The sequence below is a fragment of the Xiphophorus couchianus genome, chromosome 10 (genome assembly GCF_001444195.1).
Source record: "Xiphophorus couchianus chromosome 10, X_couchianus-1.0, whole genome shotgun sequence".
NCBI lineage: Eukaryota > Metazoa > Chordata > Actinopteri > Cyprinodontiformes > Poeciliidae > Xiphophorus > Xiphophorus couchianus.
The window spans coordinates 3,501,359-3,522,167 of NC_040237.1; the positions used below are offsets into that span (position 1 = coordinate 3,501,359).

Consider the following 20,809-nt stretch of genomic DNA (forward strand, 5'->3'; position numbering starts at 1 on the left):
TCTCAGAACCTGCACATGTGGTTATTAATTTTCATTAACTTTTTTAATGAAAATTGTAAAATGGGTGATGGGGATTATTTATAAAACATTCTCATTTGAAATCAGTACATTCCATGATTAACTGAAAGATGGAAAACAATTTCCGTATACAAACCGGGGACCATTTCTAAAACTAAAGGCCCGTTTGCCTGCTTCAGTTTTGAAAAAGCTACTTTTTTTTACCGTCAGTGTAAATTTAGGAAATGTAAAAACTGCATGAAAAATCTGAATTTACAGTCGGAATCATTTTTAATAATAAAAAAAAAGAAACTTAGTATTTCTAAACGCTCTACCTCTTTAACTAAGATTGTACTTTTCTAAAAACCTGTTTTATTAAACCAGATACTTGTCTTCTATCCTCTGGAGGAAGTTTAAGATGACACCTTCGATGAATAGTTACACGTAATAAAATATTTGAAAGAAACGTTATTATTAAAGACAAGTTTAAGCAGTCATACAACAAAAAATATCTATACATCTTTATATTTTACAGAAAAGAGATAGCAGACGGTATGTTCTTTCATGTAAACTTTTCTGACTTTTATTTCTTGTATCAGTTTTTAAAGTGGTTTATAAATTGAAAAGTTACAGGACAACAGGGTTAGCTTTGAGCTGAACACAAAACTACTTCAATAACTGGGAACAATTTGAAGATCAGCGTGTTTAATTCTGAGTAGACTTTGTGTGTGGTGTACCACAGGGGCCGAAAACTATGTGTATGTATTAATTTAAAAAGTGTTTCAAATGTCAAAATGTCATTTGTTATATTTGCTGATGGGTGGGTGAAAATGTACAGCAACTTCAAATTCATAAGAATAAAACGGATGATTTAACAGACATATGTTGTCACCTAAGCTTAAATCAAAGCAAAATTTGTGGCATTTCTGTATTCAGAAAAAACAACAGAGAAAGAGAAAGAGTACATGAGATCAAATTCCCAGGAGCTTTGACAAAAAAGGTTGTAAAATGTGCTGGAAACTTCATATTAACCACATGCAAATACCTGTCTGAAAAAACTAAGCACACTATAAACCAAAAATCTGTTCTCTTGGTGTAACAGTCACTTAGTGGAGCTGTGGGAAAAAAACGTATAAAAGTTCATTACTTTATTAATAGTAACAAAATAACTAAATTAGGACACCAAGATTATGTTTACTGTGAGGATTAAACTATTCTGTTACTGAGAAAGTGTTATAATTTAAGATACATATTCAATTTAAATATATAGCTCCATGCAATTAATGTCTTAGTTTCTTATGTACGTACTGCCTAATGAGTGTGTTTGTGGACTTGCATTAAACTATGCATATTGGTTGATATTGACAGAAATTGATTTGTAAACTCAGTAACCAGCACTAAAGAGGAGCAGGTTTACACTCCTTTTCAATCATGTAAATTGAGTGAATAAATTTGATGGCTTCATCTCAGATGTTACATTTGTTTACATTTAAATGTTCAAAATAAAAACGTCAGTCAATGAATTTTCTTTCTGCCTTTCCCACAGTACCAAACACAGTTTCCCCACCTGTAACCAGCGCCTCCAACGACCCTGCGGGATCCTACTCCATTAACGGGATTTTGGGTATTCCTCGATCCAACGGAGAGAAGAGAAAAAGAGATGACGGTAAGAGGGCCATGTTTAAGATTTAGTAAATAAATAATGCCTAAAAGGGCTGACAGAAAGTTTTGCATTTTGAATTGCTTTATCCTACAAACTCCTCTTTGCTGAGCTTGCATTAAAGCCTGCCTCAGTTCCAGTATGACCCCTATAAAACACCTGAGTCTGGACTCCGTTACACCGCTGTGTCAACCTGCCAACGAGTCCTTTGATTTGAAGACACGACCTCCGCTGTTGTCTCCTGCAATTAATCTTTATGGAAGTGATTAAAGGGCTTTAGATAATTACATGTCAAGATGATGTAGCCAACCACCCAGGTCAGTCAAGAAAGCTGCTGTAGCTCTGAGAAGAGCTTTTCAGCCCCCCCACCACCTCACCTCCCAACAACCAAAAGTAGCTTCATTTCTTCTGCTGGGTTGGTGGGTATAAGGAGGCCTGAGGCGATATAGATTATTGGTTCTGTAAGCAATAGGCCTCCCTAATGTCACTACATAAGAAGCTGATGAGAATGGCTAAACAGATGCAGCCGAGTTAGAAGGCATGCATGGGTACGGAGCAGTTATCTCAAACAGGGTGGGGAATGAGAGCCTTATTTCTGCAGTTCTCCTGAATGAGAGCTAATCAGAGCTCGGCAGCAGTTTACATAGCGTCTTTCTTTGTTCTGGCGTTTGTCAGAGGGGGGTTGGAAGGAGAGGTTTGTGGGATATTGAGTGGAATTGATGTTTTATGTGCGTGTGGGGAGGGGAGGGATGACTAATGACCTGTCAGAGGTAGATTTCCTGGCAAAGATATAAAAACCAGCATGACGTGGACATGGCAAATGACATAATCAAGTCTTTTCCCTGTAAGAGATGCAATCGAGGGGGCATAATGCAAACGTCTGGTGTTTTCTGGAGGTTCATTTTCAGTCGTTCGAGGACCCTCTCGTATTAGCCGGGGTGTAATGTCTAGTCACTGAATGATAAAATGCGGGCATTTCTATGCAGATTGCTACTGAAGGGCAAAGAGGTATTAAAGGGCATGCAGGGGAATCAGCAGCGTGTTTGAGGGGAGAAAGGCAGGGCTTTTTTTTGTGTGGAGGTCTTCCAGCTGACAGCGCCATGTTTCTACAGCTATTCAGCCTCAAATGATTCCCCTGATGTGTTGCCATCTCCATGATTTAGGTGCTCGGCCAGCGTTACGATGAAAGAGAAGAGAGCTGTGCGGTGGGTGTATGGAAGGCTCTGTGTTTGTGTCAGAGCAGGACTTGCTCTGAGAGTGGTGAGGGAGTTTTGGTTTCTATATATATGTACTTCCTCAGTGCTTTGCCTGGTGTCTACCTGAAACCACAGGGTCACAGATACTTTATCTCTCCCTAACATAAACTTCAGATCTTGGCCAAACACACAAACATACACGCCTACACACACGGTTGCAAAAGGAATGTCTTGCCTTGGGCCACAGTTTGTAGGAATAGTATATTACACAAGGTGCTACCCTGTAGACACAATCGTCCTGTTGCTCTTTTCTCTTAAAGAGCACCTCACCAAAAAGAAATAAAAGAAAAAATGCAAAATTGAAATATTTCTTTTAGGGGAGTGACAGCATGTTTAGGATTTTTGCTGTGATAAATAGTCATTTCTTGAGTGATTTCTCTTATGAAGATTGTCTGATAAGTTTTATTGCTGTAAGCAGTAAAAGCAGTAAAGCTCTTAAAAATGCAGCAACTCAGCTTAAACAATGAATGTAATTATTTGCAGGAATTATTTTAGGCAATTTACAACTATTAAGCTCCTAAATTCATTTATCTGGCAGTATAATTATGTTTCTATATAACTTCAAGCTTAATCATGTTGAACCAATGTCATTTTAAGTTTATTTTAAATATTGCCAACTTACTAATTGAAATGAGAATAAATAGGAAGTCTGATTAAAGTTTTCCTCTCCACTGTTTATTACAATCCGGCAGTAATATAAATGTGAATATTGCTGATACACCTGTGCATTCTGCACAAATTTCCATCCTTATTTTCAGTATTATTATTTGTATAAAAATTTATTTTACAGTTTTTACAGTCTTTTAGGATTTATATCTCTTTAATCAAGATGGTTGATCTGGCTGGTTCAAATTTTTTAGTCTCTGTAGGTCATAATCTACAAAGTTTCTTTGTTTTAGGTCAAAATATTTGGCATGTTTACAAGGTTATTTAAGAAGCACAGCATCACAACAGGCAGCTGTTAAACTTAGCGTATCATCTACCTGTTTATGGTGCCCCAATTCTTCTATGAAGAAAATAGTTATATTCAATAAATTTGAATGCTAGAAATGTTCATTTATTTTTAGAACTCAATTCACTAAGTAAAATGCATTATATATTGCACATAGGCTAATGTTTTCAAGCTTTTGTTTCTGATGATTTTCTGCTTACAGCTAATGAAAACATGACATATATGATTAGCATATTACCAGATATTAATAGAAATCCTGCCTGCTGACAGGTTGTTTTCAAAACAAGCCTAATCCGAACGGATTTCGCAATTTACTGCATGTGACTATATCCCGCAAAAAGCAGCTGCATTTGGGAATTTCCAAAACTCACTGTTAAGAGCAAAAAATGCCTTTAGTTTTATTGCTGTGCTTGCTTGTTGATTTTATTGTGTTTTCATGATGGCTTGTTTGCTATTTAGACATATTTTGCCTCGCTCAGTAGGCTGTAGTCTATACTGAGATAATGCTTGGATTAAATTTCCTCACAGTGCAGTAGCTTTCCTGAGCCCTATTTAAGTTGGTAAGCCTGATGATTATTATGGCACAAGCAGTCATTATCAAACACGAACAAAAAAACAAACGGAGGGAAAGGAGGAGGGGAAAGAGAGGGGACGGAGAGGGGAGGGCAACACAAGCTCCAGTGAAATGGATTGGCTGTGGAGCTCCCAGTATTTGTTTTAGGCCGTGACTGTGGCTCTCTGCCAAGCAGGCAGACAGCTCCTAAGTTTCCAAGTCAGCAGTGCCCTTAAAAAAGGCCCCCCACCCCATTACAGGAAGGATGTAGAGATAATGTAGTGTGACACACGTTATGTACACTGGGTCTCTGCTAGAAGAGCTTCAGGGACACAGGTGTCATAAGAGCCATTAATCTACCATTGTCACATGTTATTGCAAATTAAAAGCACCGTGTTACAGTTGGCAGCTATTGTTGCGAACGGACAGGGAGCGGGAACGCGAGCGAGACCCCTGGAGACGGTGACCAGCCTTTGGTGAACACGGCTGTCCGAACCTTTAACAAATTGACACGTATTAGAATTCACAATTCTACAGAGAAAAGCTATTACCTCTCAGATTAACATCCAAGTAGCTTTCCACCACCCCCACTGATTCTGACTCAATTTGCTTTGAGAAAAATAACAAAAAACAAAAAGAACAAGAGGAGCTCAAGCTGTGTTTTACTGAGGAATGCAAGGACAATTTGTCAGTATTTAGAAACAAATTTAATTCATGACTTTTTCATTCACAGTATGAAACCACCTGAGCACACAGCAAATATGAAGTCAGAGGTGGGTTTTGCATAAGTGGCACCTAGATAGACTGATTAGAATATTATAAATTGATCTGAGTCTGTGACCCAGCAAGGATAAATGGGCCAATGGTTGGTTGGATGGATGGATATAAATTTGAGATATGTATTAGGGAACTGGTTTGCTTTCATAAATAAAGATTTTACAAATGTAATCAGCGTAGAATCTGACGCAGGTTCAACTGAACCAACCCAATCTAAAAATTTTCAAATTTGAATTAAATTTTCCAGATATTATTAAATGCAATCCAAAGCAAAATGACTCTTTACTTTAGCAAAGACTTAGAAGGAATCAAAAGCAGCAAATCAAAGACCAGCAGCACAGTCTATTCATAGCTGCAACTTATTACCATATTTTTTAGGCAGGTTTTGACAACAGGAAGTGATTCTTTACCCGTTCTGTCTCTATTGGCTAACCTAAGCAGGGTTTCCAAATCCAGTCCTCGAGATGTACCATCCTGTTACTTTTGAATGCATTCCTTCTCCCACACCACTGAACTAAATGGAACGAATTCCCTCATCACCTGTCATTCAGCTCCATAGAGGCCTGGTAAAAAGCCATTCATTTGATTTAGGTGGGTTGGAGAAGAATGCATCTTGAAGACAATAGTACTCAGGGACTGGACTTTGATCTCATAAGTATCCAAAATGGTCAGTTGTTTTTTTTTTTTCAGATAGTCATAAAGATAGATAGTCTTTTAAAGTCCACTGAGTAATACAGAATCTGGAATTAGCTATGTTTTTTTTCTTGCAATATCTGCATAAAAATCCCACGACATAATGACACCAACAGGAAGAGGAATCTTTTTTTCTCTTCTTGTCATTTGGTCACAAACCTTTTTGTGTCATTCAGAAAATGTTGTCTGTAATCTGAAAATAAAACAACTTGTAACAATTTGTAAAGTGAAAAACGTGATATGTCACGATTTTGCAAAGGATTGGGTAGTTTTTGTGACTGGGGACAAATGTTATTAATAAGAGCCGCGGAGAAAAATGACTGTTTGTGTTGTAAAGGTCGCTGGACCCTGTTCTTGAACAACGGTTTGAAAAATGATGGGAGCTTTACATTCTTTTCAAATAGAGTGTGCATTTCCCTAATGTAGAAATGCACACTAGGAAAATAGGAACAAATTCCAGGAAAATAAGTTCCAGGAGTAATATGTTGTTGTTGCGCAACACCCCCCCCCCTCCTTTCTGTCTCTACTCTCTCACTCTCGTACTTCCTCTTCTGAGAGGGGAGATGTGCTACCAGCTCTCCGTCTAACGGGTCCGTTGAGTTTCCTAAATCTGCTGGGATTTACCCTGTCCAGAACTGAAGTAAACTCTGTTTAAGCTGGTTTCGAGAAACGATTCGCCTGGTTATCTGACGGCCTACATCCAGGTGTCCCACCCTTCTTCCCCCTGTGAATTAGCCAGACTGAGCAGCCTACAGCCAACTAGTTTCACAGAGCACACCTGTTAACGGTCGCTCGTTCTCTATTTTGCAACTTGCATTTGTTATTGAACCAGGTAGGTTTTAGTGACTCGGGCGAGTCCCAAGGATGAGGTTTTAAATATGGGCTACCAGCAACCTAAAAACATTTTCCACCTCTTCCTCTCCAGAATCAAACATCACAGCTATTTTACAACCATCAAAGAACTTTAAGGCGACTCATTAACTGAATGTCCACAACATCTTTAGATTTTCTTTATGCTAAATATTTTATTAGTAAGGCATTTTTGCAAGGGTCAGTACAGCTTAATTCAGTAGCAGAAATAATCAAATAAGTAAAATCAATCATCTAGTCTATCTTTCCCTACTGCTGACACTGAGAACTAAAAAGGGAACCTTTGAGAGAGACGGACGGAGTTTGGCGCCTCGAACCCCAGACCTGGCTTGATGATGAAGAAGGTGTTGCAACAGGAGGAAGATGTTGATCGATGAAGGCCAGGATCTCCGCAGGTCTGATGAGCTTCCTCTCCGCATGGATGCTGAGGTCACACAGGACTTGGTGCTGGCAGGAAAAAAGGCACCAGTTCTTCTTCCTTGTCTTTGTCTTCATCTTTGTCTTTGGGGTCTGAACCCAGCCGATGAGAGAAGTGCGATTCGAAGCCACAGATTGTGGGCCAGACGGGTTGGTCTCCATGTGCAGGACAGTCTCCGGCTCCGTGGCCCCGGCTCTTCTTCAGCTGCAGAGTTCTTTGTCCATCTCGATCTTGGCTCGAAGCTGCCCGGAGGATCCAACGAAAGGTTCCTCTTTTGCACCCACCTTATATAGGGTTCATCTGTCTGCTTAGACAGATGATCTCATATCCGTCACTGTCTTAAGAGACATCATGTCATGATGTCTGTGCCAATGTCTCAGGGCTGCTCAACCTCCTGTTTCCATATAAGGTGCTGATCATCTCTGCTCTCCTGTTAGTTCCCCTTTTTCCCTTCCTGTCACCTTTCACCTACCATCTACCTCCAACATATCAGTGATGTTTAATTGCAGTTTTACAACCTTTTACACCATTTCAAGTTCAATGTCAAAATCACATTTATATCACATTTATTTTCTTTAGCTTCTCTGATTTAGCATTCATTTATAATTTTATAACCATAACTTATATCACATTTATTTTCTTCAGCTTCTCTGATCTATCATTCATTTATGATTTTATAACCATAACTTATTAATTATTCTTATTATAATCTTAATGTGAGTTATTACAGATGTTTTTCTGAAAAGAAACCAAGAATAATACATGATTCTAATTATTTACTACTAAAGTTACAGTTACTTGTTTTTCTTGTAGTTCTCACAAATATAAGTGTAAGTATTATTACAAGTAAATCAATATTAATATAAGTATTTTACTTTGAATCTTATCAAATTACTCAAAATGTTTAGATTTAATTTTTTAAAACTTTCATGGTTTAAAATAGTCTCAGCTATTTTTATAAATCTGCAGGCTGGAAACTTCCTCTTTTTCCAGGAAACCTGCTTTTCCTGTTTAATGACTCTCTCTGACTGACTATGATTTCTTATGATTAGATAGAAAAAAGTAGAATTAAAGCAAAGTTTGCATGAGACAAAAACAACACACACAACTAGATTTATTTTATTGACACTTAAGTCTACTGTTGGGCCTTGATATCACTTGAGTGATTCATTTTAAAGATAACTTTATTTATTATTACTGTTAAACTAAAATCTCCAGCATGGGGAAGTGGGATGAGCTCGGATTTTCTTGACAATGTTTAGGGCCGAATAATCAAAATTAGATTTTTTTCTTTCTGCCTATGGTGTCTACTACATGGTTGAGTCAAAACAGAAACTTATTTTTTATTCTAAAGCTCTTTTTCAGCCTTTACCCCTATTCCGTCCATAGTGGTCAGCCAGATCTGCTGTATTAAGAACTGCCAGTGAATAAAGTGACCAGAAACAAACCTCTGACATGAGGCTGTCAAGCATGATTCTTTATTTCAACTTTCTTGCTTTTGGTTGAGTTTTGTTTTTTTTTATTTATGATCAAAACCCAGGCTGAAAAATGTCCTGATAAAGATCATAAACATACAATTCCAGAGCGGAGATAGCCACTAACCATCTGTGTGTACATGACAGTGTGCTACGGTAACTGCTGAATTAATTATTTCTCATCTCTGAGCGTCACGTGGACTAAAACGATGGATCTGAGATGAGTGATGGAGTGGGCCTCCGTCACACCCTGTTCTGTTTACCAGCATCTGTTTTGGGGGGAAGGAAGAATGCAGAAAGTCAGAGAGCAACAGAATGTCTGGACCTAAACACAACAATCCAAATTAGATTAATAAGCCATTTAACACAATTTTTGCAGTTATTCCATTAGGCTCACTCCATAAAATGCACAAATCTACACATTTTAGCTTATAGTAAGAGAGAAGCTGCAAATATTTGGGTTTTTGTTCATTAATTGAATTTCCATCAATCCACTGAGCAATTTGGTGCCCAGTCCTTAAAAACTAATTACAGATCTTTAGTGATGCAGAACAAACATTTTACATTCCACAGACAGTATTTCATTTGTGTTTACATAATCAAAACATTCAATTAGAAAAGCAAAATGAAGCTGAGTTCATCCAAATGGATGCAAATGAGTTTTAATTTGATTCCATTTAGCCCAGAATTGAATCAGGCAGGGAAATTATAGAGGTGTGTTATTGCGAAAATGTATGTTGGTTTGTTAAGGTTATAAGAGCGAATATCTGTTGCCATGTTATGTAAAGAAACTATGGTGTTGGTAGGAGAGAAACGGAGCGGGAATTTGGAGAAAGTTTTCCATGGCTGCAAGATGTCAGCTCAACCTTCCAACACTTTGAATAAAAACTTTAAGGCCTCCATTTTTGTTTAATCCTCCGCTCAACTCAGGCTTTTGAGAACAAAGCAAGTTTTGTTTGAGGAGTTGCACAGACTCATTCGAGTCCTTAGAGATGTGTTGGCTGAAGCTGCTTGCTGGGGAGTCATGACCTTTGGGTGCCAAACCCGCAGAGAGGAGTCTGTCTTACGGAGCTGGCTATCTGATCCATTGGAGGCTGTTTCCTCGTTACCAGAGTGTTAATGCAGACTGATGTCAGGATGAATATTATCACTCCGAGGGATAATCAATAAACGAGCAGAGAGAATGAACAGGCATGTAGCTCACACATACAGAGCCACTGTGGTCAAAGATTGTTATCACTGCTGTGTAATGGGCTCATTTGGGGTATGTCCAAACATTTGGTTTGACTTCCTGTTGTGTGTTCCTGATGGACACTTTGTGGGGCTTTTCTTCTTTATATTTATCTTTTAAGGTTAATATCCAGAAGCTTCTATCTCAGCTTAATTTAGAATAAAGGCAAACCTAATAAAGCTGTATTCATAGTTTGATGAAAAAAAAACGCATCAAAAAGACCATCACTTTTTTGTTCAGGGTACCAAGACCGAATAGTTGTCACCACTGTTGCTGATTTGCAACAAGACGGTCCAGGGATTAAATCCAGGTCTTTCTGTCAGGACTCTGCACGTCCTCCACATGCATGTGTAGGTTAACTAGGGCTACATCGGTTTCCTCCCACAGCCAAATGCACATTAAGCGTACTCTCCTCATCAATAAACACGAGCGTCTTGGACCTTGCGGACAAGCAGGCTCCCCCAGTTATTCTATTTTTAGCAGAGCCGAACCACAGCGTTCCACTCGGAGATATAGAGCTTTATATTAACGGGGCAATACTGTGCTGGCTTATTCACTGACCAATCAGAGGAGAAGAAGAAGAAAGGAACCAAAGGCGGGAAATTTCCCACCAGAATGCCATTGCTGTTTTGTTATTGCTGGGAAATAAATGATTGCAATATGAAAGACAGACAATCTTTCCTCGCTCAGTTTCTGTAAAACAGTTGTTGTTTTTCTCATTAATCTGATTATTTTTGTTTATCTGCTGTGTGTTTGATTGGGGTTATTATTAGGCTGATAACTTATTCAGGATGTAAATACCAAGAAACTACCAGTTCATTATGCCAAGATAATGTTAAAATATTAGAGAAATATTATAATGCTGCTACACAAACTTGGAGGGGAGTCTTATATTTACTCAGTGTCATTAATAAAGTTGTCTCAGAACACTGCAGGTTTGTCAGAATTGATGAAGGCAGATTGAACTGTCCTCAGTTTGAATGGGAGGAAGAGTGTGCAGCTTGACCCAGGATGGCTTGTCTTGCGCGTGGGAAGTGGTGAATGACAAATATGGTTGTGGGGGGGTGAGGGGCGGTATTGATCAGGTGCTGTGGCTCAGGCGAGCTGATGGAGAGTAATTAATGACTCTATTTGCTTTGGTCGAAAAGAGAACAACTGAGCTTGATAAAGTGACCAAGAGCAGCAGCAGTAGTAACAGGTGAGTGGGATTCATGTGGCTGTGTAGATTTATTTATTTGTGCCAAATTGTCACAGAAAGAGTCACAGTTGTTGTTTGCTTTTTATGTATGTTTGTAAAGAAGTTATTAGGATTTGGTGGATATATACCCCTTTATTTCTGCTATGTACTCACATTGCCGTATTTGGGCGGTTTGGACCAGACCGTCTTTTTTTTTTTATGATTTCAAATTACAATGGAGTCAGAATCCCTTTATTGCCCCTTCGTTCTGTTTAAGTTAACTGTTTAATAACTGCTATTCATTTATTTATTTATTTATTTTTCAAATGTGGAATCATGGCAGAGTTGTGAATTTTCTGCCTCAATGTGCACCAGTCTTCTATTGTTGATTGAATCCTATCATCACAATAAATACCTGACATTTTCTATGCCAGGTAGTGAAAAGGGTGATTTAAAGACTCTATAGGAATACATTTTCATAGTAAATACACACTCCTGTTTTAGAAAAAACTGAATGCAAGCCTCTGAAATATTAAAAAAGTTTTATGCTCTGTGGAAACAAGAAAACTGTTGACATTAATGTTTGGTTTTAAAGTCATATCCAACATTATAGTCTGGCGAAAGGTTTGCTGTGCTGTTACACCATCATGCATCATCCTACCTTCTTGTGCTCAAAAATGAAGTATACTTAAAAAAAAACAATGTGTTACTTAAAGACAAAAAATAACAATGTAGTTAAAGTGTAATGTATTCATTGCCAGCCATCACAATGCAGGCATCACAGTCTGGTGCATCTAATCAAAAACGAAATCCTACTACACTCACAGTAAAACAGTACTCTAAGCATAAGAGAATGTTGTGAGAATATTTTATTGTTTTGTGTTAAGTGATACTGCAGCACCATATAAAATACTCCACACCAAAGCAATGTAAGACTTTGAGTTCCTATGTATTTATTGTATATTATACCTTTAAAGTCAAGTGCTTAACAAGAGCTACCAATATGTTACATGTCTAAACTGAGTGAGCACTGAAGGCTGCATTTGCTGCTTATTTGCGGATACTAACTGTGTACAAGTCAGGTTTTCGTGCCTTTCTAATTCTGAACTTAGAAACAAATTTACTCATAAGGCAGTTCGACCGAGCAGACAGCACTTCTCTGCTGTGCTGATACAGTTTGATTAGACTTTATGTAATGTTAAGTATGCATTTAGGGAATGGCCTGACCATATTTATGGATGTTTCTTAAAATTCCATGACAATAAATAGCTTGGCATTCTCAAAGACCAGCATTGTTTATGTCATACTTATTGCAAAATTCAAATACAATCTACTGAAAGCTAGAAGTAAGTTTGAAGTAAAAGAAGAGAAGAACTGCTTACACTACAAAAAAACTGCAGAGACTTTAGAATTAATAGTTGACTATTAAATAATATACTATTTGACCATTCTGATAAAAACTATTATCTGTTTTTATACTTTTCTCATGATGTTAAACTGTAAAAAGAGAGATAACTTTCTGTGGTGAACTTAATCAAACATTTTTTTGTCTCGTAGCCTGTATGGGATTCTATTTTTCTTATTAAGTTACTAATAGACAAATTACTATGCCTTTAATAACCTATCTAAAAGCCAACTTCTGAGAGTTGTACACAAGCATGATGTATTATGCCTTCTGTGTCAGTGTTGTTGTGAGTTTGTTCCTTCTGTGTACTATTACAGTTAAAGGAACGTCAACTACAGTGGACCTTAACGTATTTACTGTTCAGTATTTGGGAATGTAACTCCAAATTATTCATGGGTTTTATTTTATTTTTTCATATAGCATATCAAAAAAGCAATGCTCAAATTTCTTATTCCAAGAAATTTGTTCCAAATTGCTGGTATTTGCAAAGCAGCCAATTCATGAGCTGCTTTTTCCTCTTGCCACTGACTAGCTGTACCCCTAAGAGTGGAGATAAGGAAAACTACAGATGTTAACTTCTGCAGAGGTGACAATATAGTTTCTAGGGTGTGTATTAATGCATATTAAAGTATGTTTAGTCTTTGAAGTATTAAAATAGGCAGGTATAAGCTCAAAAATTTGTGGATTTCCGCTATCCGCAGTAATGCACAAATGTAAACATTTCTCCTTCAACACCTGCTATTCAGTTCTTAGCATACGTTATTTTCACATGTTCTTTCATATGCAAACTTACTTAAAAAGTACAGGAAATTGACAACGATAAAGAAGAAACGCTTCAAAACAAGTATAAACCAATGATTCTGTGAAACTGTTTAGATCATCCAATAAGAAAATGTTATTTTGTGCAACCAAACTGTTGCTAGAAAAACGATAGCTTCTGTATCTTGGCGTTGTCAGCACAAATTTGTGTTTACACATTTGCAGATGCACCCACACACACTCTTTCTTCCACTCCATTTTGCAGCTCATCCATGTCCTTTTTTGGAGGGGTTTTTGAGGTTCATCTTTTGACCCCGGCAAAAGGTCACGGAGCCGGACGGAAAGGCACTAACCCTCCTAAATTGGCGCTTTTGCACAGACAAGATTGATCAATTGAATTGCATGGCAGGGGAAAACGTGGGATTAAGTAGAGTATTATACGCACAACGAGTTGAGGCATGATGTTCATTTCGAGTTCATTTCTGCTCCCTCTTGCCACCAGATCAGGCAATCAATAGCTGGGCCTTGCATATCATATATCACCGCTCTCCCACTGAGGGAAGAACATAATCTGCAGCAAATTTAGAATGACAGATTTGTAAGGGAGCTGAAGCTTTCCTGGGATTCTGGGAGGAGACCTACGCTGCAGCCACTGATGGGGGTGGTAGGGTCTGTGAAAGGACTGTCTGTAAAAACGTTTTAAAGATTTGCACACAGCGATAAAAGCTAAGGCATCCTCCTCCGAACAGCCAGGTAATCAGGTCAGGAGTGGAGGGAAAATTCCCGTGTTTGGAGAGCAGGGATGATTGAACTAGACTGTGCCGTTTTATTCAGCCTCTTGTCCTCTGCCTCTGCTTCCAAATGGAAGTGCATTCGCAAAGAGAATAAAAGCATTATTGAATTGTAAAAGGGTGATTGTACTTTAAAAAGCCACCTGATTTTAACATACATTGGGCTTTTTCCAGGTGGGGAAAGAAAGAATGAGATTCTCTGGCGGGAATGAAAGTGAAAAACCACTGTAATGGGCTTACAGGCGCTTTAATCATTCCACACACTTGCTTCAACGAGTATATCTGTGCAAGTGACTGTAATCCATCAATTACCAGAGGGATCTCAGATTATGATGCCGTTAATTTTGTGCAGACAAAAAAACTCGTCTGATGTAGCAACTGGCTCACAGCAGCCATTTAGGTGAAAAAAAAATTACAGTTCCTTTTTTTCTCTCTCTTGAGACACTTTTACAGTGGTACAAAATACATGAGGAGAATATAAAGTGCATATAGCTTGAAGTGAAGGCCAGCTTCTCGGGGTCAGTGTCTCGAATGTTGCTCTCTCTTCTTGTAGATGGTTCAGATGGTTCTGGCCCAAACAGTGATTCTCAGGGTAGCGTGGAGAGTTTACGGAAGCACCTAAGGGCAGACGCCTTCACCCAGCAGCAGCTGGAAGCTTTGGACCGGGTCTTTGAGCGCCCCTCGTACCCCGACGTCTTCCCCACCTCGGATCATGTCAAACCGGAACAGGTTAGTTGCTTTTTTATTATTATTATTATTATTATTATTATTATTATTATTATTATTATTATTATTATTATTATTATTATTATTATTTTACAGTCACTCACAAAACTCATTCACACAAATTCCCAACTCCAGGAAGAACAGCTAATTAAATAAATGGCTGAAAGTGGCTAAGCACAGGATTACAGTCCGAGCATGTATAATACTGAAGGGATCAGCAGGAAAACTCCCACACATTATTGATTTTTTAATGAAAAACACATTCCTTGTACCGGCTGTAATTGAGAATAACAGAGAAGCAGTATCAAATGAATCAATATCTAGATTTTCTTGTGGGTTTTTTTATGCTTCTCACCTTTGTTGTTTACAATTCTGCATTATATGTTTATTTGTAGAGATGAAGCATGTTTCAGGGTGAGACTCTCATGGTATACCTTTTAATAAAAATGCCATTGCTGTGCAATATTTCAATGTAAATGTATAATGTTTCCTATATTTAAGAAAAAAATGTAGAATAAACACCCATGAAATCTAGTTAAATCCAGATCACTTCAAATTTAGTTTCAGTGTATAGCATCAAATTACAACAAAAGTATTTCCAAGTCACTATACAAGATAAGGTGGTTAAATTCAGATCCCATAATATATGCATAATTTAAGGTAAGATAGAGTATAATGCAATCTTATCATACATTTATATTCAAATACAAACACTCCAATACAATCTTACTTATATTACAGTACAATCAAAGAAAGTTGTTTCTAAGAAAGCTCAACTGAATGTATCAAATAATACAAGTATGTGGCCACAGTAGAGAGTAATGACTCCTCTTTTAACAGGAAGTAGATTCAGGCTGAGAAGGAGCGGCCATCTTTCATATGAATGTGAGGCTCAAGAAGACAGAAAGTGAATATAGACCAAAATAAAATTAATTGCTCTTAATTAACCAGTTCAATTATGACAAGTTGTTATTTGATTGTAAATTAATGGCTACTTAACAGACGGGTTGCTGACATATTTTTTCCTCACAATCACAGTCATCTTTATTGGCCAGGTTTGTGCACACAAAGGCTTTAGCTGTGGTCCCCTTTGCTCGTGACGTATGGATATTTTAAATATCAATATATACATTTAGTGGGAATTAAAATATATTTTTTATAATGAATTTGCATGTGTACAATATTATGACAAAAGAATAAAACAAGTTAAATGAATGCAAATGCTTTGTGCATATTACTTACAAAACTAATCAAATTAAAGCATATCAAAAGTTCTGAGGATTTTTGGACAAAATAAATATATCATTTTTCACTGGATTTTTAGTTTGAACATGTAAAACATCTGTCATGTATGGTAAACATGTATGTTTATGAGGTAAACAAACATCCGTTGCTAGTGCAAGGTCATGTGTGTAAGTTTGGATAATTTTTTTCAGAAGCAACCACCAAAATTAGACTTTTGTGTGCTTTCTGGCTTTTATTTTTTCTCCATTTTTTTTAAAATGCCAGGATATTTGGGAAAGTGAGTGAGTTTTGGGAAAGTACACATAAAGATTGGTATTATACTTGAGAACCAAACACCAAAACATTGTATTGGAAAGATACAGGCTGCTCTACAGCGACCATGTGCCAGTGAATTTATTTATTTATTTATTTATTTATTTATTTATTTATTTATTATCATCAAACCAAGGGTTAATACTTTTTTCAGCCTGGCTGTACATGAGCAGCCTTGCTTATTCTCATTATCTAAAGTGAAATATGCTGGCCAGAAAAGTCATGCGAGTAGGAATTATTAAATATTAGCCATGGCTGTGTGAACAAGACAAAATTGGAATAATTTCTAGAAAAAAGGTGAGCAGTAACTATCTGTTGCATGTCCTGACACAAAAGTAGCACCCCACTGCTTTCGTGGTCAAATTTGTTAGCAAAGGAAAATAGTTTTAGCTTTCGTTTAGTCAGCTGCCATGCCAATGTTTAGCGGGAGAGGTGTAACACTGGATTTCCCTATTTTCCAAACAGCATCAGAAAAAGACTTCAAGCCTTTAATTTTAGGTGTTTTGAAGCTGCACCTTTGTAAACCATTGGTATACAATGGTAAAGGTTGCTGCCCTATGCCTAGCATACAATCGTCATGACATGACTGCCTGAAAATTGCAAACAGCATCCAACAATTACAAATCAACATGAACACCATACTCTTATTTGTAGAGAAAATTAATTGGCATTTGCAAAACTGCAAACCCCCCACACAACAAGACGACAATCAAATACCACCTTTTATTAAAAGCTCTGGGCTTATTACCATGGATAACCTTTATTTACTGTGCTTTCATTATACTATTAAATAACAAGAGACGATTAATTTCTCCCTCCCACCCCCAAACTACAAGTCAGACCCATAAAGCAAAAAGCAGTCCCCTAATTGAGTTCATTTTAATTTCTCTCCAATCGGGGCGAATTACGCAGGTGATAAATCAGTGGGACAGGCCTCACCTCCAGAAGAAGGCCTAATTTGCAGCTAATTACAAAACTGATTCCTACTGGAAGATCAATACCAAAACGAATTGGAAATGACTTGCAATCACAAAGAGCGTCAGGGAGAGTATTAAAAGGCAGGGGGGAAAGGGTTAGACCAGAAAAAAGAAGAGGGGTAAGTGAGGGGGAAAAAAAAGAAAGGAGGCATAGAAAGAGTCCAGAAAAATCAGCTTTAATTTACTGCAATATTAATCAGAGCACTTTCCCCCTTTCATGGGTGCCTCATGTTTTTTTGTTTTTTGTTCTTTTTTTCCTTCTGGAAAATGTGGCCCTATTAGCCACTGTCTGGGTTCTGTAGCACGGAGCATTAAAAACCCATTCTGGAGATGCAAAACTCAATGGATGCACCCCTCCCACACTTCTGCTAGCCATTTGGTCATCCCTTTCAGACTCATCTTTTCACTTCTCTCCCTCCTGCCCTTTATCTGCATGATAAAACGTCTGTGTGGCGTCTGAAGCCAGCGTGAATACAGGAAAACATCCGACATTGTGCCAGCGAACAGTTGTAGCAGACAATTTGAGTTTATCTGTGATAGTGACAGACAAGAACAGGGTCATGGGCATCCCCCCCTGTGGGACCCTGGCCCACCGAACCACTTACACTGGGCTTTGGAAAAACATTGTCAACACTCAGTCTCATCTCATTAAAAAAAGCAAAAAACTGCCAGCATCTGGTGTTGGTGTCTTTTTGCCTTGTTTGAAAAAAATACAGAAAAATAAGTTCTAGGTTATTATGTTTTTATATTAATTAGGTGCTTTTTTTTTTGACAATTTGATTAAATGAAATGTAACTTTCTGCTTTAACAGAGTGAAGGTAATTGATTTTTAATTTGAAAAATGTTGAGAAAGTTTCAGATGTTGAGAATTTGCACTCACAGTAGAAGTTGGTGTAAATACTATTTTGAACTAACATGGAACATTTTTCATCATACATTGTGCATTTTTGCAAAACTAGGAAATTAAAACTTTAAACTTAAAATAAACTAAAAACTCACTTTGAAGGAAAGCATATTTAATCCTTGGAGAGCATTAAGCCCATGGCAGTATGCATTGAGACTAATTAGTTGAAATTTCCAGTCTTTTTTTTTTATAAACCACATAAAAATTATATAAAAAACACAGACAGCTAGGTAAAAAAGCTGAAGTCAAATCATCCTGTAATTTGGTTTCCACTACATTGGTACTCAATGCCAACAAAAGAAAAACAAAAGTTATGTATGTGAGTTTTACTTAAAAAAGGTTTAGACTCAACATTTAAAGTAACAACCTGAATAATAATAATAATAATAAAAACTGTGAATTGTATGTTTTTTACCTTGACCATGTGGTCTTTCTGAAACAATCTGTTAGAAACTTTGACAGTTTGCACACATATTGCTAGGGAGAAAAGCACATAAATATTCAATATGAAACATTAAAAAATCCAGAACGGATGAACCGCATTGTGTACTTTTCTGTAACTTGCTTATGATTGATCAGCGAGAGTAAATCAAAAGCTGTGCATGTGGTTCTCTTATGAGTTTTAGACTCCAAATTAAAAGCAACAAGCTTAAGGAAAACAATGAATTGTGTTTTTTTTCAAACAGGACCACATGGTGTGTCTGTAACAAAGCAGAACTGCTTTCTCCCTTGGCTGATCAGGGGTAGGACAGCAGTCAAGCACAAAGGGCCAGCTGACGCCTTGGCTTTTCACTCATCTCCAAATCCCACTTCCTCTCTCACACAATACCAAAATACATTCATGATATGCTTGAACTGCCACCCTGCAGAATGCACACACAGACGCACACATAATGCGCCCCTCCAAATTTATACTCACACATGCCTGTGTGGAGTGCTTAATGGAGGAGGAGAAAAGGAGGATTTCCATGTCAGTATTGTTTGGTTGTGTAATGATTCAACTGTCCTTTTTTTTCCCAGGCTAATGAGTACTCGCTCCCTGTCCTGAATTCCAGCCTGGACGAAGTCAAGCCCAGTTTATCCTCTAGCGCCAACCCAGACCTGGGCCCCAGTGTGTCGCAAAGCTACCCTGTAGGTAAGATCAAGTGCCACATTAGCAATATGCCTTTACAATGCCAAACTGAGAGGGTTGGAACTATAGAGATGCACCGATCTGAAATTTGTGGCTGATTACCAGTTGTTGTAAAGATTTGACCTGCTGAAACTGATTTTTAGTTGAGTCTGATTTTATTTTTAAAAATATTAATAGAAGGAGGAAACATTTCCAAATCAAACATATTCAATGAAAGTCAGAGGTTGAAAGCTCAAACGAATAACACACAACATTACAGTATTCTATCTAGTTTACCTGATATCTACTAAAATCTCTCTTGTAAAAAGCACAGTTCAATTTGAAACATTTTTAACATTTTCTATGCTTCATCTCACTGATACTGAAAATGGTTAACTTTGAACCTTCTACACTAAGCATATCCACACTCAGGTGTTTTGTTTTCAACTTCATTTATTGGCACTTTGGTTTGTGCTGTTTTTTCTTTAATCCTTAGGTTATTGCTCTAATATGAAGCAGTTATAACTTGGAATAGAATCAATTGCAGAACTTTTGTTTTTCTCTTGAGACTCTAGTTGAACCACATTACAGGAAAAGACTATCATTTTTGTTCATGCTCCCTAAATACATGCTGGTAGTCTTTTAAAACTCGCTCATCAGTTGGATAAACTGATGAGCGAGTGCACTGGTTTGTTCACAGATTGGAAAAACATAGGAGTTTTTAGTTTCTGACAGTTCAATCTCTGATCAAACCGAAAACTGCCCGACTTCAGTCACCAGGCATTTTTTCGGTGCATCTCTATGAAAACATTGAAAAGTTCTACATATGATGAATGCTGAGAAATGTGTGACAATAAAGATGAACCAAAAAGTTAAGTGTGAAGGCTTTTCTTAATGCCGAGCTGAAAAATGTAGCAGTGGTGTGCTAAAATCTCAGCAGCTGTCCTCCGTCCAGTTTTTTGCTGAGCAAGCAGGGCGTTAAGAAAGACTGGGAGCTTGTTCAGTCAACGCTGGACAAGGACCTTTGGGTGTCAGCATATCAGAACTATGACTGTGTATCAGAGCAAGGTCTCTGAAAAAAGAAAAGAAAAGAAAAAAAAAACGAGCCACTGTGGAGGACTGTCAGCTGCTCCTGTAATTTTTTTTTCCTTCTTCTTATTTTTTTTTTCACAAGGAGGCAGTTTGTGTGGCTCAAAGCAGGAGTAATGTGCTTCGGTAAATACGCTCTGGCATTTCTGCCGCCTGACTCTAACACCATGATCATTTATTTCACCCTCCTGTCGCTCCTTTGCTCTGTTTCTCTCCCCTCCTCCTCCCCGTCGTCTCCTCTCCTTGTCACAGTTAATGACTGCCTGGCTAATTGAAATATTGTTCCGTTGTTGCAGTGTTATTACCAAGAAGAAGGTTAAGTTTACTGAAAGTTTACGATGACTGTCGGCGGCCCGAGATTAATATACGGAGCTTTTATTAAAATTCATATAATTATGCAGCAGCTATCAAAGGCAATGAGTTCTGTGTGT

The 20,809-nt window shown here is 37.7% G+C and overlaps 1 protein-coding gene across 2 annotated transcripts in view; it reads left to right on the plus strand.

Annotated features, from left to right (window-relative positions):
- pax2b (paired box 2b) overlaps nucleotides 1-20,809 on the plus strand; it is a 43,952-nt gene that overhangs the window by 7,605 nt on the left and 15,538 nt on the right. For both annotated transcript variants that reach the window (XM_028029041.1, XM_028029040.1), the window contains exons 5-7: nucleotides 1,544-1,663; nucleotides 14,568-14,743; nucleotides 19,199-19,313. In XM_028029041.1, the coding sequence (XP_027884842.1) occupies nucleotides 1,544-1,663; nucleotides 14,568-14,743; nucleotides 19,199-19,313 (411 nt within the window). The remainder of the gene's footprint in view (nucleotides 1-1,543; nucleotides 1,664-14,567; nucleotides 14,744-19,198; nucleotides 19,314-20,809) is intronic.